Below are 22,413 nucleotides of genomic sequence, written 5' to 3'. Positions count from 1 at the left end.
GGCATGCCTATCCTGGTTCAGAAAGCGTCTACAGAACAGGTAACAAGATTGGAATGCTGTTTTGTTGAACGACGAGTCGAGGCTTCATGTCAACAGCTCAGATGTCAGGGCAACGGTGTAAAGACGGCGAGGTGAACGTATTCTGAAGCGAGCGTTGTTCAACGTCGATTGATTGGTTGTGTAAACATTACAGTATGGGAAGGCATCTCATAGTCTAACGCAGCTGTTCCACAATACTTCGTATAAACATTACATATAGGCCTTAGGCGTGGTGTTATTAATGCATGGTGTAATATAACGGAACCCATGTAAATGAAACAAAGAGAGCGCGGGCATGAGGGATTAGATCAATAATTAACCAACTATAAGATGATTTGTTCGAGCGTTTCTGCATGAATTTTGCCGCGGAACATGCAGAAAACTGAAATTTAATTGTTAAGGTTTAAAAGAGGGGATTTTTAAAGGTGCTAACTTGTATTTCCCAGAATGACCGTAACAGGATTCAGCTGAGCGCGGCGTTACGCAACAGTCGAACAAAACGTGATTACTGGGAATCGGTGCGTAAAAACAACGAGTGACACCTGCAGACAACACAGAGATGGGATATAATCACCAACTGTAGTTTATCAAAAACAGGCAATTCACTACAATGTGTTGTAATATAAAGAAAATGATGACTATATTCACCTCACTGCAACAATGGTCAGGTTTCCAAAATGGGCCGGAGTGTCCATGGCTTGAATGATACATACACACATACATACATACATACATACATACATACATACATACATACATACATACATACATACATACATACATACATACATACATACATACATACATACATACATACATACATACATACATACATACATACATACATACATACATACATACATACATACATACATACATACATACATACATACATACATACATACATACAGGCCTAACTTAGTATATAAACACTTGTGTATGTGTACATGTCTGGATTTGCGTGTGTTTATGTGTGGGTGTGTTTCATTACCAATGTTTTCGCTGTGATATCAGTGTCTCATTGTGTAAGACAATGTTTACCTATTTGAATCATTTTTTTTATCATTACAATCATTTTCATGTTATAATTATCATTACAGCAGTTTCCTGTTGTCCAACTGAAAGTATTTTATGTATACAGTGAATAGTGTGGATATATTTAAATACATAGTGTGTGCATATATATCCTCATGTATACAGTACATACGTACAGGGACCATATATACATTCCGTTATAGGATTACTAAAACCTAAATGGAAAATATGAACAGAAAGAATGGAATCTTGCATAGTTACATTCATCATTTAGTGTGTCAGTTATAAGATTGCGGAAACGTACATGGAACAATTACCAGAAAGAATGAAAACCAGAAAGAAAGTTACATTTAGGAAATGCAATGCATTTTGTTGAAACACTTCAGATATCAGTTTTGTCACTGATGAACACAAAGAACTAGAAAGAGCTCAGAATATATATTTCACTATTTTATCCATATAAAATTGGGTTTCACTGACTGCCTAGTATATCTGTACAACATATATATGTGATTATTATCACCACATTCAGGGGATCATTATGTTTACCTTTAAACCCAAATAATATATGGTCTTCACTTAAAAGAATATTACTTTCTATGTATCCTTCAATCCTTCAAATGTTGTCCAAATATCTATGGCGTATTCACAATTACAATGCATATGTGCAATAGTCTCATCTGGATCATTAACACAATGAACATGCTGGTGACTTGCCATAGCCAGTGTGTTCGAATCATGGTTCGTTTGTTTCCTTGCTTTCATACTAGGAGTTTAACAACGAGCAATATTTTGTATACCGTCATGACTTCAGCTTTAGGTGGTGTAAATCAAAGCGGTGTTACAGTTAGTTTGCATTAGTCTCTCATAACCACAGACGCTCTGTGACGTTTCCCCCATCTGGTACAGTGCATGAGAGAGAGAGAGAGAGAGAGAGAGAGAGAGAGAGAGAGAGAGAGAGAGAGAGAGAGAGAGAGAGAGAGAGAGAGAGAGAGAGAGAGAGAGAGAGAGAGAGAGAGAGAGAGAGAGAGAGAGAGAGAGAGAGAGAGAGAGAGAGTTGCATATTCTGTCATTGGAGAAAATGAACTTCAGGGCAACGTCCTCTACAGTTCACTGATTCGAAGCCATCGAAGCCATGTTAGCTGTTAATAACAGTGTCAGCATGACCGCCTCTACTTTCATTTTTGAGTGTTAGGAATTAACAAAAACAGATTCTACCATTAGCGGAACAAAATATGCTCATGTTATTTTTTTCCACCCTTACCAATGGCTTGAATTTATGTTTTGTATCAACTGCTGTCCCCAGCTTTCTTTCTTGGACGCTTCATCGAGCGAGAGTCGATTTAATGCATTAATTCATTCAAACTTTAATATTGTAATCAATAAACTACAATAAACTACACGGCAGCTTCCTGTGGGGCTGATAGTATTATTGAGAGAAATACATTTATATATTTTGAGAAGTATGATGTGAAATAGTTTTAATCCTTCACACACCTAATTAACAAGCTTGGTAATCGATGGAAATGAAACGTGATATCGCCGTATCGTAACTTCATCACGTTAACGTGTTTCTCCTACAAATAAAATTGTTAAAGGTAATATCAACTTGGGAACTCCATACAAAATGTTTCAAGTGGAACATGGCATGACTGATGGACTTCATTGTTGCGAATGCAACGGTAGTCTGAACCTTCTGAAAACGCCTTCATTAGAAATTGAAGCAATATGTGAAAGTCGCGTCATTATCTAAATGATGCAAAAGTTTAGAGAGAGCTTACTGAACAGTTGCCCAGTTCCTATATTAGCTGACGTTCTCCAAAGGGATCAAGGGATTCCATAACAGAAATGGTGGCATGTCCCCGTTATACGTGGTTTTGTTTGGTGCTTTTTCTGTAAATACACGAGTCAGGACCAGCTAGCGACATCGATCCATGTAGCTGGGATGCGATGTCGTGTGTTAACCAGGTAACCTACAGTTGGTCTCCTCTCACAAGTGTGAGTCTCTGAAAAACAAACCTAACCCGGATCGCCAAGGGTCGCTTGGTATATAAGAAATGAGTGACTGAATACACCGGCGGTCACATTTCTTGACCTGACGGATATATCATACCTCACGGTTATCGATACCAGTAACTGAGTTTGTCTGAGCCAATCTGGATATACCTAGTTTAAATCCTTCAGGCAAATAATTAACAAGCTTGGTAATCGGTCGAAATGAAACGTGATATCGCCATATCGTAACTTCATCACGTTAACGTGTTTCTCCGCGTTTTTCATTTTATTTATTGTTTTGTCTTATAACTGACGAGCGACGTTAAGCAGTAAACAATGGGCGGTGAACGGTATTGAATGACTATTGCTTGAGATATGATGATTCTCATACAGGCTTTTACCCCAAGCATCAGTGTGTCAGGCAGTATTTTAAACATATTTGGACACATATCGCCACGGGAAGATGTCCACATGTAGATTTGGAGGAGGTGAATGAATGTTAATTTCTGGTTCCATGGTCATACATGACGCTGCTGTGTGACGCTAGACATGACGCTAGACTTCAAGTGTAGACACAGGACGGCTAAACATCACGTTGACTATACTGACATACGACAAAAGAGACAATACCATCTCCCCGTCGACTCTAGCGACAGGTGAATATCTCACGTAGACTTTTGTAAATTCCCTGGTGATTTATTTACATCTACTACACATGTCGTTCAGGGAACACACATCTTGTACTTAGATAATCCCCGTAGGTTCAATTGACGTAGAGAGTCTAAACTCCGCACAGGACTCTTTCATACCAACTTACATAGTCTTCGTCAACCACTAGCCGCGAGCTTCAATGGGCAGCTTCGTATCCATAGCATTTCTGAGCATCTGTGGTGGGTAATTCTTATAGTTCTCATGATATATTCATCAAATGTCCTAGTCTCTTAAACATAGTTCATTTTCAGAATATATGCAGATACACCCTTCTGTTTGCTGAACATTGACTCAGTTGGCCAGTGTAGTACACTTGTGTTTTCCAGTCATCTCTGCTGGCTCCAGCTGTATATTACCACGCTGTTTGTGTGCATTACCTCTGTAGATCTGTAGATTTAGTTTGTACGGGTATATGGCTCCACTGACCAGTGGGTAGTTAGTGTGACCACTATCAGGGCTACATAGGCACGGGGGACATACCCCATTCACTGGCCCCTTCCACAAGAAAACAGTTGCAATGGTCACTCTCAGTGATAGTTAGTTTTGTCATCTAAGCCTATAAGTGGATGCAGACAGGAGGATGTCTTATTCCCTATCCCTTAGATAGAATGTTTTAAAAGAACAACAAAAAGACTCACTGAATCAGTGTGTGCGTGAGTTTAATTTTACACCACCTTTAGCAATATTTAAGCAATATCATCATGGGCGGCAACAGAAATAGGCTCTACACATTGTACCGATGTGTGGAATTGAACTCGTGTTTTCCGCGTGACTTAACTACTCGGCTACCCCGCACACCTTCTCTGGTGAAATAAAAGTCTGTACAGATTGTTATTTATTTTCACTTGCACTGAGCCGATTTCGGGTTTAGATTTTATTGAAAAAAAACAGAAACAAATCGTGTATTCTAAGATGAAATTTAGCCAGGAATTGGTATGTGGATGAGACATAAGCCTTTGAACTTCCCCCGGTAGATAAAGATGAAGTATATGCAGTTCTCATCGCCCATGCAGGAGAGAGCACAGTCCTCCACATCATGAACGAGTTTAGAAGAGAGTAGCTGTCCACTGATCCCGCGCCTTTCGAAGACCAATACGGGGTGGTCAGCTGCAAACATACAATACATACAGCTGCAACATAAAATTAACTGATTTACTATTTTACGTGAAGAAAAACGATTTCATCATGATGAGTCATTTGACTGAATATTAATGCACTGTAGGACATTTGGACTAAGGAAAATAGGCAGAGATTGGGCGAGGTGTGCGTAGGATATGTTCTTGATACTTTTGCAAGTGTGGCTGGTTCCAGGCTACAACTGATGACTATAAATATGACTATCTATTTCAGGACAATCCAACTATTGAAGGATGAACAACAATGTTCATCTAACGGCGTTAATAGTTCCACATATCCAGTATAATAAGTCCGGGCCCAACCATACATCAGGGTGGGTAACTTCAAAATGGTACCAGCCCAAAATGGATTTGACCTGACAGACACCAGGACATGCTGAACTTACTCAGGTGTATGAAACATTTAAACGTTTTACCAGATCATCTGACTGGCTAGCTGTAAATTTAGACCATCCATGTCTTGGGCGGTCGGACTGAAGTCAGGTAGGGGTTACATAGTCCACATCAGACTGGTTAGGGCCATATAGTTCACAAAAGTCAGGTGGAGGTTATATAGTCCACATCAGACAGGTTAGGGCCCTATAGTTCACAAAAGTCAGGTGGAGGTTTTATAGTCCACATCAGACAGGTTAGGGCCCTATAGTTCACAAAAGTCAGGTGGAGGTTATATAGTCCACATCAGACAGGTTGGGGCCATAGAGTTCACAAAAGTCAGGTGGAAGTTATATAGTCCACATCAGACAGGTTAGGGCCATATAGTTCACAAAAGTCAGGTGGAAGTTATATAGTCCACATCAGACAGGTTAGTGCAATATAGTTCACAGAAGTCAGGTGGAAGTTATATAGTCCACATCAGACAGGTTGGGGCAAGAACGTTTGTTCGAGAATCTAGATCTGCACTGCAATGGAACGGGGCTTACATCGCGAAATGTATCAAAGTACTTGAACTGTTTGGAAAACCTTATAACTCTACGTCAGCTGTTCAAAGCAGCTTTCATCCCATCGGCTATCGTTTTCCAACAATAAAACACATCACATGACACTCACATAAACAAGAATACACGTATAAATGTATCACCAGGAAAACCATACCTCGAATCGGTTCACTCAATCCACGTTCGGTGGAATTCCGTTTTGTGTACCTCACAATAGATGGCCAGGCTCTGGGCAAATTCAGTGTCTCTGTGTGGAATCAAACATGTCCGAGTTAACCCACTAGGTTTACATTCACATCTTCACTCTAAAGTGATAACTCTGTGGGTGTCTGACGACCTGTTCGTAGGAGATTACCAGAAGCTATACCAAGTAGAAGCATGATGGTTTCTCAGCCACCAGCAAGATGGAAAGACACTTTCAGAGGAGCATGTCTGATGTGACTTTGTAATAGATGTTTCATCTCCCCATTCGGGCGATCTGGCATCAGTTTCCAAAGGGAAATGCAATTAAAGTTTTGTCCTGCCTGAGCTTTCTATTTACGTAAAATCTATATTTCCGAATCTAGACTATTCAGAAAAATGAAAACAAAAGGTTGAACAAAAACCATTTATGTGATTATGTGCAAATGTATTCTTCATTTAGATGGTAAGATCGAATTTCGTTCAAAACTGCAGTTTTCAATGTCAAATGTATGTGTGCACATGCACAAAAGTTAAGCGCCACCCACTATTTTTGTGATCTGCTACTTTGCTACTTTGGATACTCAATGGTAGCTATCATAACGAGATCTATGACTCATTGGTTTGAATATGTTTGACGCTGTGATGACGACCTGTTTGCCTTGCAATGGCCCTGCATGACATGCCAGCATTTTTCATGCCTATCACATATCATCTCTCAACTTTCTCCTCACCATGACTGACTATCTAACTCTAAAGTGAATCTATGGAAGGCATAAACATTCAGTCATAACCATTTATAGTTTGTATTTCTGATCTTCGGTGGTGAAATCAAGACACTATGAAAATAGTGGCGCTTAACTTTTGTGCATGTGTATATATTCACCACAACACTTGTCCATCGTGGACTTACTACCCACCTTGACCCATACATAGAAAAGTGTTGTTGAGGTGACAGGTAGCCGAGCGGAAGATGACAGATCCTCCATCGAGGTTCATTACGACACAGCCCGTGTCAAGTGACACAACCGGTTGTCCATCCTGCCACGGTAGAGATCCTGGCGGGTCAAGAATCTCCCCGTCTCCCCACTGGAGCTGATTCAGACTAGCGTTATAGTGAAGCCCTGTCCAGATGTCATTCTTTCTGTAAAATATATGGTATTTGTATCCGCCATGAATGTTCTAATTCGTTAACTCAAAGGACTTATTTCGGACATTCCATTTCACGAAACAAATGCTGTTATCAAGTAGTGCATGGTTTGTCAAGCTAAGTACTGCATTCATTTACCAGTTTTGTTAAACCTAACCATACCTTTGTATTACAAAGGTATGTACATATATTCTGTGATATTTTGTCTCATTTTTTCACATCTTTTCCGAATATAGATGGTAAATAATTAAACTGAGTCCTTTGAGAAAGATAACGTACCATTCACCCTCCATTAAGAGAGGGAGTCAAATGATTGCTCATGATCCACGCAGAGCGACGTATTCTCAGATCTTCACTCGAAAAGAAAACAAATTTTGTTTGGTTGAAACGGAACGTGGATCACCAAAGGGTTGTGCAACATTGCAAATTGTGGTCCTTTAGACGACTGGGCACTTCTAAAAGATGTCAAGGTACTTACCTATTGTTCATGTAAGCAGACACAAGATCTTGCGTTTCATTCGTTTTCATGTCCACCAACTGCAAACCGTTGTCAGTGCAAACAGTTAATGCTTTCATGTAAGTCATTTTTAAGGGTACGTAGAAATATTCCCCTGAAACTAAGAAAAAGTAAAGAATTTGAAACATTGATTCCTTTAGAGAATGAGATGACAATGATATTGGCAACAGGAGAGCAGGAGAAAGCAAAGTGTCGTCTACTCTAGACGAACTCATTCATTCTAACCACACTGGTTTTATGCCGGGGAGGACTATTACTGAAAATACACGACTATTATATGATATTATGTTTGAAACAGAAATAGAACATCCCTGGTTTGCTAATCCTTATTGATTTTGAAAAAGCGTTCGATTCTGCATCAAAAGATTTTATCAATCCAGTCCTCCATAAACTATGGTCCCAAACTGATAGGATGGATAAACACCTTAACTTATGAAACAACATCTTGTGTCATCCAACATGGTAACCTATCTGACTTTTTTTTCAAATGAAAGGGGCTGTCGACAATGAGACCCTTTATCCCCATATCTTTCCCTCTTTGTAGCAGAGGTTCTTGGTTGCAAGGTAAGACATAATTAAAACATCAAAGTTATTAATGATAATGAATATAAACTGAATCAATATGCCGATGATACTGAACTATTTCTGAATGGGACTGAAGAGAGTTTGTTCTCTGCAATCGACACAGTTGATACTTTTTACAAAATGAAAATTAATTTGGATAAATCAAAAGCAATACGGATTCGATCAAAAGCTAAACCTACTGATATGATATGTAATGATCTAAAAGTTGAACGGGTAGTTGGTGACTTCGATATACTAGGTATTAAATGTACACCGGATCTTGAAGATCTATGGGTAATTAACTCTAGAAAAAGACTGGAAGACATTAATACGCTCCTAACATCTTGGAGAAATAGGAATTTAACACTTATTGGTAAAATAACAGTAATAAAAACCCTAGCAATCTCCAAATTGGTTCACATTTTCAATTCCCTGCCCAACCCACCAGCAGATTTTATTACTTCTGTCGAAAAAATGTTTCTTAAATTTGTTTTGAGTGATAAGAATGACAAAATAAAGAGAAACATAATACAAACATAACTATGAAGAAGGGGGTTTGAGATTTGATCGATATTAAAACATTTATGGACGCTTTGAAATTATCTACGTTACGACGATATTTCGGAAAAGACGATAAGGAAAATTCATGCAACATACCTTTCAAAGACATATTTAATTTATCCTGATGCCTACATTAAGATTGAAAACCCTTTTTGGCAGGATGTAGTAAAAGCATTTCACCAAAAACATTATATTCATCAATGAAATTCTTTCACAATCATTATGGTTTAATCACTATTTCAAAAATTCATTAAAGTATTTTATAGAACTGGGGAGATAAAGGGATTATTAATATTAGGGATCTATGTGATGAAAATGGATTAATGTCATTGGAATCTTTAAAAGAAATATATGGTATCCAAGGTACTCTTTTAGATTGTAGATATTTACGACATATATTTCCAGACTCTTGGAAAAATACTCTAAACCAATGTCATTTAATACCAGTCAGGGATTTAAATATTAACCATTGTCAGATTTGTCTCATAAAAAAACATCTAGAGGATGCAGAACTTTTTATGATAAACCTATTTCCAATGATATATACCAAAATATTTGTAAAATGTGGCAGCTGTTGTTCCCGGAAACAGACTTTGACTAGGAAAACATATTTACAGGATACAGAAAAGGTTTGCAAGACACAAAACTCATAGTTGTTCAATATAGATTTCACACAAGGTGCTATTTATAGTAAAAGAGATTTGCTTAAAATGAAGAAAGTTGATAGTAATATCTGCTGTTTCTGCAGAGATCTAAATGAGAGTGTTTGTCATGTGTACTGGGAATGCCAAGTGCCACAGACTTCTTAGAGAAAATTACAAAGTTTGCTTAACAATTAATTCCCTTATCCATTTCACGTTACAAAACATATGGTTTGGTTTGGTATTCTACACCGAAATATATTACTAAACCACATGATCATTGCGGCCAAAAGACACATTTACATACGTAGTATTAAGAATGTGCATCCTAACATAACCTCATTTACAAAAAACCCTGAAAGAAACATTCTTTGTCGAGAAGAATATATGCCAAAACAACTAAGACAGAACATTTCAATCATAAATGGGGTCCTCTCTTCCCAGTACTTGGATAAATTTGAATGTATCTATGTATCTGTCATATATCACCTATATCAACCTGTATATGTCTATTGTCATAAAGTCGATATAATATCTGTATATCACTCAACGATATGTATGTACCTCTGCTACATGGCACTACATGTAATCGCGTGAACCAATAAAAAAATCAGTATTCACCTATTTATCCAGGTTCTTTCCAACTTGGAGGTTTTACAAATCGAATATGTTTTGAACTATGGCGCCAGTGGAACATAAGCTTCCTGCAGTTTCCATGAACCAAATGCTGGCTGGGACAAATTCCAGAAAGGATGGCTCCCCTATGTATGTAAGATTTGAGTTGTTCCTCAGTCGACTTCACAAGCTGCTCCTTTAGAGACAAATATCGCACGTGTCAATTCTGTCCAAGACCTCGTTCAGGAAACTGTCGTAATTCTGTGTATTGGAGTTTTACAATCGTCTTCACGTTGCGAACTATTTTCTCAACGGGAATTTCCTTACTGTTTCATGCATGAACGTTGTCGACAAAACGTTCTTGTAAGATCGTAGTGTGAGGGAACAGTCTCTGTCGAATTATCAGGGAACCGTTGTACTATGCGATCTTAGTGCTAATGTGACCGTACCTCCCATCCCTTAACATAGATTTAAGATTGCCTTAGCGCTAAGGTTGTTTTGTATAACGACATACACCAATCTCAAACCAACTACGTTTCCTTCACCATTGAATCTTGACATTGTCCAAACTTTTAAGTAACTGATAAATACATTGCTAAGGACAAATATCTAGCATACGTGACAATCATTATCTTACATGAGATTTGATTAGTTCATGTCAGTTTGATATAACAAAGGTTTCCCTCTGATAGCCAGATATAATTCTGATAATATATATGCTGTATTCCAATTATTTTGCACGAAGAAAACGAGTTCTGAGTGAGTGAGGTTTCACGCTGCCTTTAGCAATATTACAGCAACATCACGATAGGGGTCACCCGAAATGGCTTGACACATTATACCCATGTGGGGATCGTACCCGGGTCTTCGGCGTGACGAACGAATGTTTACCACTAGGGTACCCCAGCGCCCTCGAAGAAGCAAGAGAATGAAACTCCGCGCTTTGTTTGCGAGTCAACGATGCTATATGATACTGCCAAGGTTACCCTCAACAAGCTATTCTGCTTAAATAGTTTCTTTGTCTTAATTAGTTAATAATGTATGACGCAAACATGTTGGCAAGGTATACTAACAACTTGTACTGTCGAAGGCTAATGTAGTACGGATCTGCCACAAAACTTCCACATTCTAAACTTCCACGTCCCAATACTACCACACATTAATAAAAACAACAAATCTTCATCTCAGCACCTTCTATTAATGCCCTAAACAGGGAATACAAGAGAAGCAGACACTAAGCATTGTTTACATTTCGTGGAGAAGGGGACAGTTAGTTAATAAATCTGAAACATATATGTCCCGAGCTTTGGGATCAAGTATAAATTGTATAATGATAATATGATGACTGGGTTATCTTCACATCCTCTTGTCTTTGCTTTTCTTCCTGATCGCCGCCGGGATACCTACGCCAGACTCTTCAGGTGCATCAAGACAGAAGTACAATAGAGACTGAACCGTCCACGATAGGTAACTGATACTAAAGGATGTTGAGGGGTTTGTTTCATTATAGGCAAGCTATAAGGACGAAAACACAACAGCTGGGTCTGTCTGTGGCATACAAAGAAGATTCTAATGCGAGAAAATGGGTGAGAAGAGCTTGTGGTTTGGCATTGCTTGACCAAGATACTTGACATGAGATGCTGGATCTACCCCAGAGGTTCCACAAGCAGGAGGAATGTTTAATGACTATTTAACCTCAACATGACTTGACGAAGATGGCAGGATTCCATTTCCCTATGGAACCACCACCAAACTCAAGATCGCGTACAAATAACCGCCTGAAAGGCTTCCTAAACAGACTGTATCTCTCTACCCAGCCTGTTCGTTTCATTGACGTCATACAGCGCATAGAGAAAACAGATTGCTCTAAGAGGGCACAGACTGACTTTGGAGCACCACCTCCTCCAGGACACCTGAGAAGAATAGATTACTGAGAACAGAGAATAGATTACTTCGATGGCAAGAAAAACTGAGACATGGACAAAAGACACCACTTGAGTCTCAAATGTGCTGCTGAAATCTTGGATGTCATAGGATAGAAGCTCCATAAAATATGTATTTTAATGCAGTTTTGTTAATAGCCATGCCGTAATAACATGTACGACCGTACAATATATTACTAAGTGCTTGTTTGTATTCATTACTGATTAATGGACTGAACCATTACAGAGAGAGGTAATCAGTGTTCCAAAGTGTGTGTAGTCACTCAGAAATGTTGTTATTATAAGCTGTGGAAGTTTTGGTAGGTGGAAGTTTGGGGAGGATACCGATGAAAATCGTTCTTTTAGAAACATCATGGTAACAGTTCGGGTCTCTAATACTTCACACATTGCCCGGCAGGGCTTTATGTGACGCAAAAATGAGCGTCGGTCTTGTACAAATGTACACTCTGGACATAGAATCCTGAATAATGCTCTGTAATCCGCAGCATACCATTTGTTCAAGTCATACAACGATTCAGTAATATAAATGTTACGGCAACGCAAACTTTACTGTAAGGAAGATGAGATACATATGGATCACAACACCCTGGTTATTATTAAGTGACGCTTCGGTGTAGATTCTTATACTGTTATATCCTGCTTTACAACGTTATAAGAATCTATACAGAAACGTCGTATCATAATAATATTTAGAAGTTGTTATCCATAAAGCATCGTACATTTCTTACTATTCATCAACTTTGAACTTACTATTCATTCAACTCTTTTAGATTGAATTGCCCTTCAATCAGATCATAGTCAAAAACACAGTTTCTTCACTTGACAGGACTCTCATATTTCCCGGCCCTTGAAATTAGTAACTGAAGGCAGTCTGAACCCATTGTTTTGTATGGTGAGGTAAGTCTTTGTCTCCATGTTTCCGACACATTTCGTACTTGCCAAAACCATACAAAAACTGATTCAACCTACCTGTAAGCGACAGCACATACAATACAAGCCCCTTCAGCAGCGGCATGACTGCCACACAGTCACCGCCTTTCGGCACAAACACCAGAAGCAGTGTACCATGTCTGTGACAAGTTAGCACCAACATTTTCTCTTCAGAAAATTAATCCTCTGAAAGCTCTCTTTCTCTTTTGTGATTGTCTCGGCCAAATGCGTTAACGATTATCGAAAGACTCGTACGCCTATTGATATTTGTCACCAAGGCGGATCTGTTAACATGAAGACAGCGTTCGGGAACAAGGAAAAATTCTGATAAAGATGTCTGTAGCGGCTATTTTCGCCCGTATGTTTTATGCATATATTCAAATTGTCATCGAGCAAACATACCTAGGCAGCAAAATGGGATTAAATATGGATGTCGATGTCCATCACACCTGTCTCCATTAGTATCATGTGAAAGAACGGTTCCAAGCAAACATACATTATTAAATAGTGAATCATTTATGTAAAAAAAATGTTCACCTCAGTATCTCCCAGAAACGGGTGTTAACTACTGTCCTTACCAACGATTTCAGAACACTGACATAGTTTGAATGTGTGAAAGTAATACCAGATTTACCTTTGGACTAAACATGTTATCTTGAAGAGATGCCATGGTTTGTTCGCATACCGTATTCAACGTAATATGACAGTAGGAGCGCGTATTACTTTTACGCAGTTATTTCATTTCAGTTGTTTCTTATCATACTTCATGATATTTTAGCCACACAGGCATTGGTCCTGAGATAAAAAAAAAAAACAAGATAAGAGTGATCTCCCCTTATCAAATTTATTTTGGCTATGCTTTTTAACTGGAAATAACGTTTAAGCCCTCTGGTAACATTTTTTTGGTTTTGAGTATCAATCTAGTTTGAATTTACTTCACATAAATTCATTAAAGGTCAAATGCTACCAAAAAGTCAAACATAATTGAAGCACAATTATCACTTATTCATGAGATTTAAAAGTGTAGTATTTTGAACTTGGGCTTACTTCCCTCGAAACGGAGCCTTCGTGAGACCGAGCCCAGTCATATCGGGTGGGTGTGCACTCAAATGTAACGACTGTCTCCTATTGGCTGGTTCACTTGCTGATACGCTGAGGGCTAATTGTGTGTACAGAAAGGTCAGCTGTTTGATAAGCATTTTAGAAGTATGGCGAGTCACAAGAAAGTAATATTCTTTATGAGTAACAACTTCTTACATTGTACCTGATGCGTCGTTTCAATATGGATTCATTTACCGTTGTCAAACCAAATCATATATACTAGAAGAAGTTGTTGTCCATAAAGAATGTAAATACATGTTATCGGAATTTGCGTTCGATCCAGTCAAAAATCATCCCAGTAAAGAAGGTGAACTACTGCGTGGCTGGAAACTGTCACTCGTCCATGTACAAAGCAGGGCTTGAAACAGACGAGTTTGCATCAGTTTCCGTCAGATCCAGTCATCCGAGAAAAATGGAGTTAGTTTGTTTGCAACCCACAGACATAGAAACGTGTCATGTGTACAAGTATCACACCTGTCTACTTACATAATGTGGCAGAGACAGGACTCGGATGCACGAGTCATAAATCAATCTATTTTGTTTATGGCGTATAGCCTGATAGGTGTCAAGCTCAAATTTCATGTGGTCAATGACTGAAGCTGTCTATTGCATATTGTCTCTAGCAGACAGGCAGGCAGACACATAAGTGTCAATAAAACAGACATTGATCTTTCTCTGTGACAGAGGCTGCTTACCACAATCAACAAGTTTTTTTGTGTAACGAGTAGATTATGTACTCTTTTGTGTAGACAATCAAAATTAGACTACTGCTCACGCCCTCATACTCCATACAAACATACTGTTTCAAGCAGCGCGAACGTATTCACTGCGCATGCGCTATGGGCGCAACGTTGAAACCACTTTTTCTCCAGCGCTTGGTGAAATTTAGGGTGTTTTTTTTCAGCTTTATAGGTTGAATTGGCATTTTTGATGATTTGTTTAGGGAAGTGCATACCAAAAGGCATCGGAATCTGCAAAGTTATGTTTTACGTTGCATGTGCCCTTTAAAAAACCCTCCAATCTTGTTATTATGAAATCTTTGTTTTTAACTGATGAATCACTATGGTTTCTAAATTATATCCTGTGTCATCCTTCGTTTCAGGGTGGGTTTAGCGGATATATTTTTCAATGACCACTATAAAAATACACACACATAATATACATCTCAAAACAATGAATTTGGTACCCTAAACTGTTTATACAAAAATGCATAGTATGGTCAACGTGATAATACACTGGCATACATATGTGGGAAGAACGTTTCCTACCCTCTAGGATTTATGACTGTTCCAACGAATCTCTTCAGGACTTTCTATAACTGGTGAATATGACTTTTTGCATTGACTTCATTGTTTGTCGCGTTTATATTTTAGATTGTATGTTGAAAACTTATGGTCGGTTTTAGAGGTGAAAACATCTTTTAGTTGTATTTACTAACCATGTTTTACGAAAACATGTGAGATTTAGCATACAGCATACAACGTGAGTTTCGTTAAAAGAACGTGAACAACATGAGAGTTGGCGGGTTTGAAACCGTTTGAAACGTGCGTGCTACTAAGAGTCCGAAAGAAGAACCAGGATGAAGTTGCGCCATACGATATTCGTGAAGAGCGTACCAAGGGACATTACTCAATGGGGTTCGCTTGAAATAAAGTTCTGGCGAGAGAGGGCGAGGGAGTCTATTTAATGCAACGTTGCATTTATTCATTTGAACTCTTTAATTTCTTATTGCAATCTTAACTGGTAAGTTTTGGGGTGGTGGTGGTGAGATGATATCATATGGTAGCTTCGGTAGGGGTTGACAGTAATAATGAGAAAAATTCAATACAGATTTCTTGAATAGTGTAACTTTAAGCAGCCAGTTTAACGTCAGTTATAATTGACAATCTTCGTTTCCATACACATCGGCTGTCGAGTGTCAACAGTACAGTAGCGCCGGTGACTCCAAAATTTCCAACAACATGTGATTGTCATATGAAATGATGGCATCGACAGTCATTGGAGACTTGGTATGATCGGTTGGTTGTTTGATGCCGCTTTCAGCAATATTCCAGCGATATGGAGTAAATAATCGCGGCAGGACCAGACAATCCAGTGATCAACGGCATGGACATCGTTCTGGACAACTGGGATATGATGACTTAGGTCATACAAGTCAACGATCCTGAGCACCTGATCCCGTTAGTCGCCTCTTACGACAAGCATTGGTTGCTGCACACCAATTCTAACCCTGATCTTCACGGCAGACTTGGCATGACACTGCTTAAACATCAAAGCATCCCACAAAAAAAGTAAAAATCTGCTCGGGGGATTTGTTTTTCTTGCATCAGCAACACGAGGACATCTCAGGGACAACGAACGTTCGCAGCAGTTCCTGTCCTAAAAAAACTAACTCGGACGTGCAAGGTGTTGTGAACATAATGTATTGTGGATTCAACATAACTGTTTCAGACATTTCGTAAGAGTGATTGAAACGGTCTCTAACAAAAAAAATTGAGAACCTGCTTGTTTGATAACGGTTAAAGGATTCAGTCTCAAACAAAAATCAAGAGCTATTCCATTTTTGACAACGTTGACCGAACGTTACGGTCAAATGGGATCAATTGTCTGCCGTCTAGCGCCACACAGGAGGGCCCTGACACTGTAACGACATTGATTCTGAGTATATTACGTAACCACTACACTGACATACATTGTGAGATTTGAGTTTTGATCAACGAATACAGGTTTCGAAGACTTAAATCGTGCCAGGACCGTCTGCTAAAAAGAACCTGGATACTATAACACGTTTTGTATTGAGAGAAAGAGTGGTAGAACAAGATACAAAGATGACATTCAGTCAGAATTCCGTTTGTGGGTGATACATCCGCCCCACTTCTCGTTGAGGTAGGCGTAGATGAAGTGTATGCATCTCGTGTCTTCCTTGCACGCGACAGCACAATCCTCCAATATATCAACGCTTCTGTATCCGTGTACCTGCCCACTGATACCGTGTCTTTCAAAGACCCACTGTGGGGAGCCAGCTGCAAATATACAACATATGGCATACACATGTGGTCTTTCATTTTCCTAATGGACAAAAATGATTAGTCATTGTTTGATTTTCGTATTTATGAACTGTACTGCTTGGGAATAATCTACTCAAGCTGGGTGAAAAACGGGGTTTCACAGCCCCGTTTGTTGACGATGTATTTAAGAGGAAAGGTCACAGAGGTGATCTGATGTCAGGAATCGATGAAGAGGGAGTGTGAAATGTGTTCCTATGAAATTAACTTTAACAATACACTAGCATTGGGAACCGAATGTCTCCAAAACGTATCAAGCATTTCTCAGTTTACACAGATTTAACATGATTATGACTCTTGACGTTCACACTTGAAAACTACGCAAGAACCTGTATCGAAACACCGTTCTCTAGAGTTAAAGACGTTGCCATACACATATACCTCTTCTAGTTAGAATCTGTGGTGTTTTTTGTTCCGACGTGCAATGTGATACGGGCCATTGTGAAATAATAAGCATGGCAACATTTGTATTAGCAATAAATTCATTAACACTATCATCACATGTACACGCTGGACTCACTGAACGTAATGTGTGATGAAATATGCATGCTCCTAGCTAATTGCCTTCAAACTCTTCCAGAATGTTCCATTCTGTGTTGGATTAGTGGCTCGTGTTCCAAACTATTCCAGATATTACTGGACACCAAAACCATCTAAACATAGTAACAAGGAGATAGCTGTTACCAACTGACTCTTACCAGAAGCAATGGAAACCAATTCAACATTAAACGCTAGTAACACTCTCCTCCATCATGAATATATCTTGAACACCAGGAGAACATTCGGTACTAATTAAAGTACAAATTATGTACAATGTATAGTTACTTTGTTCTATGTTTACAAAACGCGCATGTTGTGTTTACAGTCAAAACTGATCACACTCAAGCTCACCATGACAACGCATCAGCAACAATGGTTGCCTCTAACGACAAGGGTCCAGATGTTATTTTCAAAATAAAAGCTCAGTGGATAGTGGCCGGTATTTTCTTCTTGTCAACATTTCGTAAAATAGTTTTGAGGTCTACTGTTAATATGAAAGGTCTCAATTTGGTGCTTCGAGGACAGGATACGTCTTGAGAAAGGCACTAATTTTATTCTCAATGCAAATTTTCACGCGATAATATGTCAGCAGCATGTTGCGAATTTTAACCATTTGTTTATTCACTGTTAGTGTGTAAAAATGACAACAAATGAACTCTGTAGGTTGGGGCGCAGGATGCGTTGTACCCGTGAAGATTCAAAATCGGATAGTCCACAGACTACTCATAACAAATCAAAGAGCCTTTATCTGTAAACTGCAACTTCGCCACCATGCACATTAGACATGTTTTATAGCTTCAATTGTGCAGTTACAAAATGCGCATATGGCGAAGTTGCAGTTTACAGACAAAGGCTCTTTGATTTGTTATGAGTATCCCGTGGACTATCCGATTTTGAAACCATCTTAATTTGTTACTGAAATGGAACATAATTATACATTTTTCAATCATCTTCATTAATATCTAATCCCATTTCTATTTCACATTTTCTTTCACTAGATATTTGATTTGTAACTGTGTTTGCTTTAGTTAGGTTTAAGCAGAATTCTTTACCTTCTTTGGCAGGTTTAAATAACATTTTCAGATTGTCAGGAATAAAGGTCATTTTTGACTTCTTATCTGTATTCAAGGAGTTAATTTTCATGTTTTTCTTGACAGTTTGAACCAAACCTGTGTATTCTAGGAAGTTCATTTTCAAATGATATATATTTGTAAATTCAGCAAAACTGAGAAATGAATCATCCATTTTCAAAAAGTCATTGACGAATCTGACATTTGCTCGTTGTGTTTGAACATAAATAACATTTTTATATCTATCAAAATATTGTCGTTCGCCCATAAGTACTGGGTTGGAATATCGTTCAAGGGAGTTTTTCTTTGTAATGATCCCCATGAATTAAAAACATCTTTCCAGAAAGCATTATGGGTATTACAAATTTTGTCAACAAAACAAAGTTGATCTATACTAGGTCTAAAGAATTTTTGGTCGGAAATATACTGAGTCGAAAACGAAACTTCACAAAATGTATTTTTAAAAATAATGAATAATTTTTCTCTGATGATACATCTATGTATCCGAAGTGGAATTCCTATCTTTCGACTCTAGAAAAACCTCAGCAAAACCCACTCAAACCCATCCATTCGTCGCGCAAATGACGTTAGTGCCAAATCAGGTTTAGCACGACGTGCAGTCGATCACGTGATCTTCGCATCGAAGTTTTCTTCATTTGCATGAGTTTGCATTGGCTTTGAGAACTGAAAAAACAAACCACTTTTAAACCACAGTTCTGGCGGTACTTGAAATGTCACGATTGTCAAATGTGCAACGTGAACATGCCGTTGACATGTTGCAAGCGAAAGATCAGTTATTCGATGCAGCCTTCGTAACATGTAAGACTTGCGAGGTAATCTACAACAAACTGGCACCACTTCTGATCGGCCAAGTTCGCGTCGTCCCCGTGTGACGTCACGAGCAGAAGATCGTCAAATGTCCTACGTGACAGATTTCTGCCGGGTAAATGAATCAGGGCTGAGATGTTTAGAGGTCGACTGTCCTCACAGAACATTCGAAATCTGTTGCAGGCTGCCAGTCTCCATTCTCAACGTCCATATCGTGGACTAATATTGACGCCGTTCATCAACGTCAGCGTCTGCTGTGGGCCCAACGTCACCTCCAATAGACCCAAAGAGACTGGAATCGAGTCGTCTTTATGGGTGAATTCAGGTTTACCCTCAGATTCGAGTCTGGAGATGACGTCGTGAACGGTATGCCCAGTGTTGTGCACAGGAAGTCGACAGATTCGAGGATGGAAGTTGCATGGTGTGTGGTGATTTCTGTGGGAACAACCCTTTCCGACTTCTGGTCATCCGTGGAAACCTCACAGCTGCTGCTTACCGCGACCAGGTGCTCACCGCTGAACTTCTCCCTTTCATGGCGGTTTCATGCGGCCCAGGCCTACAGTTCCAGCATGATAATGCTCGTGCGCATACCGCGATGTTGACACGAAATTTCCTTCAAAACGCTGGAATCAACGTCATGGAACTGCCATCGAGGTCCCCCTGACCTTAATCCAATAGAGCACATGTGGGATGCACTTGGGAGAAGGCTTCATGGTCTTAGGAACAAACCTCTGAATTTGAAGGAACTTGGAGCTGCCTTGCAAGAGCAATGGCGCAGAATCCCCAACCACGGGTTCACAAGCATCAGGCAGTCGATGAGGATACGGTGTTTGGCAGTGAATGCGAGGGGCGGCTACACACAATATTGAACTGAAAAATTTAGAATTGTTGTTCTTGTGACTTGACATTCTGTATACAAACCCATGTTTTGGAACGGCGGTGTATCCTAATGGAACTGATTGTGGCACTCTTAGTGTATCGAGTACATCACACAGATCTCAGCAATGACATAATAACAATGTAACCATCTTACCATCTCTTGTTCTTTTGTAGGGCCCTGAAGAAAGAATGTGAAGTTTCTTTTTTGACTCAGTATAGTCAATAAGATATTTCAGTTTTGTATTGTTATGCGTGTACAGTCTGCTACCTTTTTAGATAATATCCTTTATAATATTAAGTGTACTTTGAGACCTCCGCGTATATAATCTTGTAGAATCACGTTTTACTTTATCCGGTTTTCTTCTCCAGATAAATGAAATTTGTTTTTGTAAGTTATTTAACGATTCTACTGACGTGTGAATGGACGCTGTGTCCAATCTATATCTAAAGGGTCGTAATATATTATAGAAGAAAATACTACTTTTGGGGTTATATGTACCTGTGGTGCGGAGAAAGGCGCCAGTTACAGTGTCCAGTGACCATTCGGTCCAATCACGACTAAACGGATGTTGTTGTTTGAAGGCGTGGTTTGAAAGGCTGGACGTAAAATACTTCACTCAGTCCTCCAACCTGCTATAGTGATGAAACAATACAGCGGATCATATAATCCTTCAACAGAAATGATGTTTCGTGCCAAAACCAGAATGTCCGTGCATTTATATTGTCTAAAAACATACCATGGTTTGACTCGGTGGAATTCCGTTTTGTGTACCTCAGTAAAGATGGCCAAGCTCTGGTCACGTCTGTGCAGAAACAGTATGTCTGCATTAAAACCATTGTGATTTCAAACACGACACTCTTCAGCCAATACGAAATCAAGTGGAACAGGCAACCAAGTACGTGCACTATGTTGTGAGTAAAGGGCGGGTACTTAATCTCTCGGTTGGCAAATGCCTTTTTGTCAATATGTTCGTCCCAGTACGTTTGTACGCATGCGACATTGGGGGCTCCGAAGATTTATCTGGCACTGTGAATGTTCATCTTCGCTTTTTGAAGTCTTTAACCTCGCTGAAAAAAGCACTCAAAATATCATGTTTTAGAATGAAGTTGGTAGATTCTGTGTAACAGATTCAGATAACTGGAATAGACACTGATTCTGTAGCCCGTGAAGGTCCGGGATAAAACAGACCTTCAGCAACCCATGCTTGCCATAAAAGGTGACGTAAGTCGTAAGAGGCGACTAACTGCGCTGCGCAGATCGATGCTCACAAAGGTTGGCAACGTACTTTCCTCGCTTCTGATCGAAAACTATTTTGCATTTCAAAGCATAATATCGCCACCATCAAAGGTACACTCCCATTTCCTCACTTGGTTCTCACATTTCCTACCTCATGTTTAATAATTAATCACGTGAAATATGTTTTATTCAACATTTTATAGCGCCACTCTGGGTATTCAGATCGTTCTTCGCCTCCATTACCCCTGCCAGCTTCCGACTGAACGGAGTGACGGAACAAGAATAAGCAGAAATTAAAAAGACATACCATAATTTTATCATGAACCTGTTGGTCTTTTCTGTCGTCGCTATTGTAAGAATTTTCGTAACATTTCTTCTGCATAAAAACACTTCTGGCGTAACGGGCAGACGAAGCAGGGTAGGTAACTGTAAGTATTCCATATGGAATAATACCCTCTTGTTCCTTCACTCCGTTGACCCGGAAGCTGGAAGGGGGAATGGAGGTGAAGAACGGTCTGACCTACCACGAGTTGCGCTTAAAATGTTGAATAAAATATATTTCACGTGAGTAATTGTTCAACTTGGGGTTGGAAATGTGAGGGCACATCCTAGCGAAGAAACAGGTGTATACTTTAGATGGTAGCGATATTTTATTTTGACATGAAAAATATTTTTAGAAAGTACGTTGCCAACCTTTGCTCGCTTCGCTCGCATGTAAGAATACTGGCCATTTTCTCTCTG

At 39.2% G+C, this 22,413-nt stretch overlaps 1 protein-coding gene across 1 annotated transcript; it reads right to left on the bottom strand.

Moving 5' to 3' along the window:
* Nucleotides 1–4,422: 4,422 nt before the first annotated feature.
* LOC137272775 (uncharacterized) lies at nt 4,423–13,281 on the bottom strand. Its single transcript, XM_067805166.1, has 5 exons — nt 12,992–13,281; nt 7,660–7,798; nt 6,952–7,175; nt 6,009–6,098; nt 4,423–4,887 (listed from the first exon to the last, which is right to left on the bottom strand). The coding sequence occupies exons 1-5, from the start codon at nt 13,113–13,115 to the stop codon at nt 4,700–4,702; spliced, it is 765 nt and encodes a 254-aa protein (XP_067661267.1). The 5' UTR covers nt 13,116–13,281; the 3' UTR covers nt 4,423–4,699.
* Nucleotides 13,282–22,413: the final 9,132 nt, after the last annotated feature.

This window comes from Haliotis asinina, chromosome 2 (genome assembly GCF_037392515.1).
Source record: "Haliotis asinina isolate JCU_RB_2024 chromosome 2, JCU_Hal_asi_v2, whole genome shotgun sequence".
Classification (NCBI taxonomy): Eukaryota; Metazoa; Mollusca; class Gastropoda; order Lepetellida; family Haliotidae; genus Haliotis; species Haliotis asinina.
Note: the sequence above shows the minus strand (reverse complement) of the source record. Positions and strands in the feature narration are given on the sequence as shown.

Excerpts from the sequence above, each read along its gene's own strand:
- LOC137272775 (XM_067805166.1), bottom strand. The coding sequence starts at position 13,115 with ATGTTGGTGCTAACTTGTCACAGACATGGTACACTGCTTCTGGTGTTT. Across the intron at positions 7,799-12,991 it reads GTATGTGCTGTCGCTTACAG|TTTCAGGGGAATATTTCTAC; the intron begins GTAGGTTGAATC and ends ACTTTTTCTTAG. Across the intron at positions 6,099-6,951 it reads TTTTCTATGTATGGGTCAAG|AGACACTGAATTTGCCCAGA; the intron begins GTGGGTAGTAAG and ends GATTCCACACAG.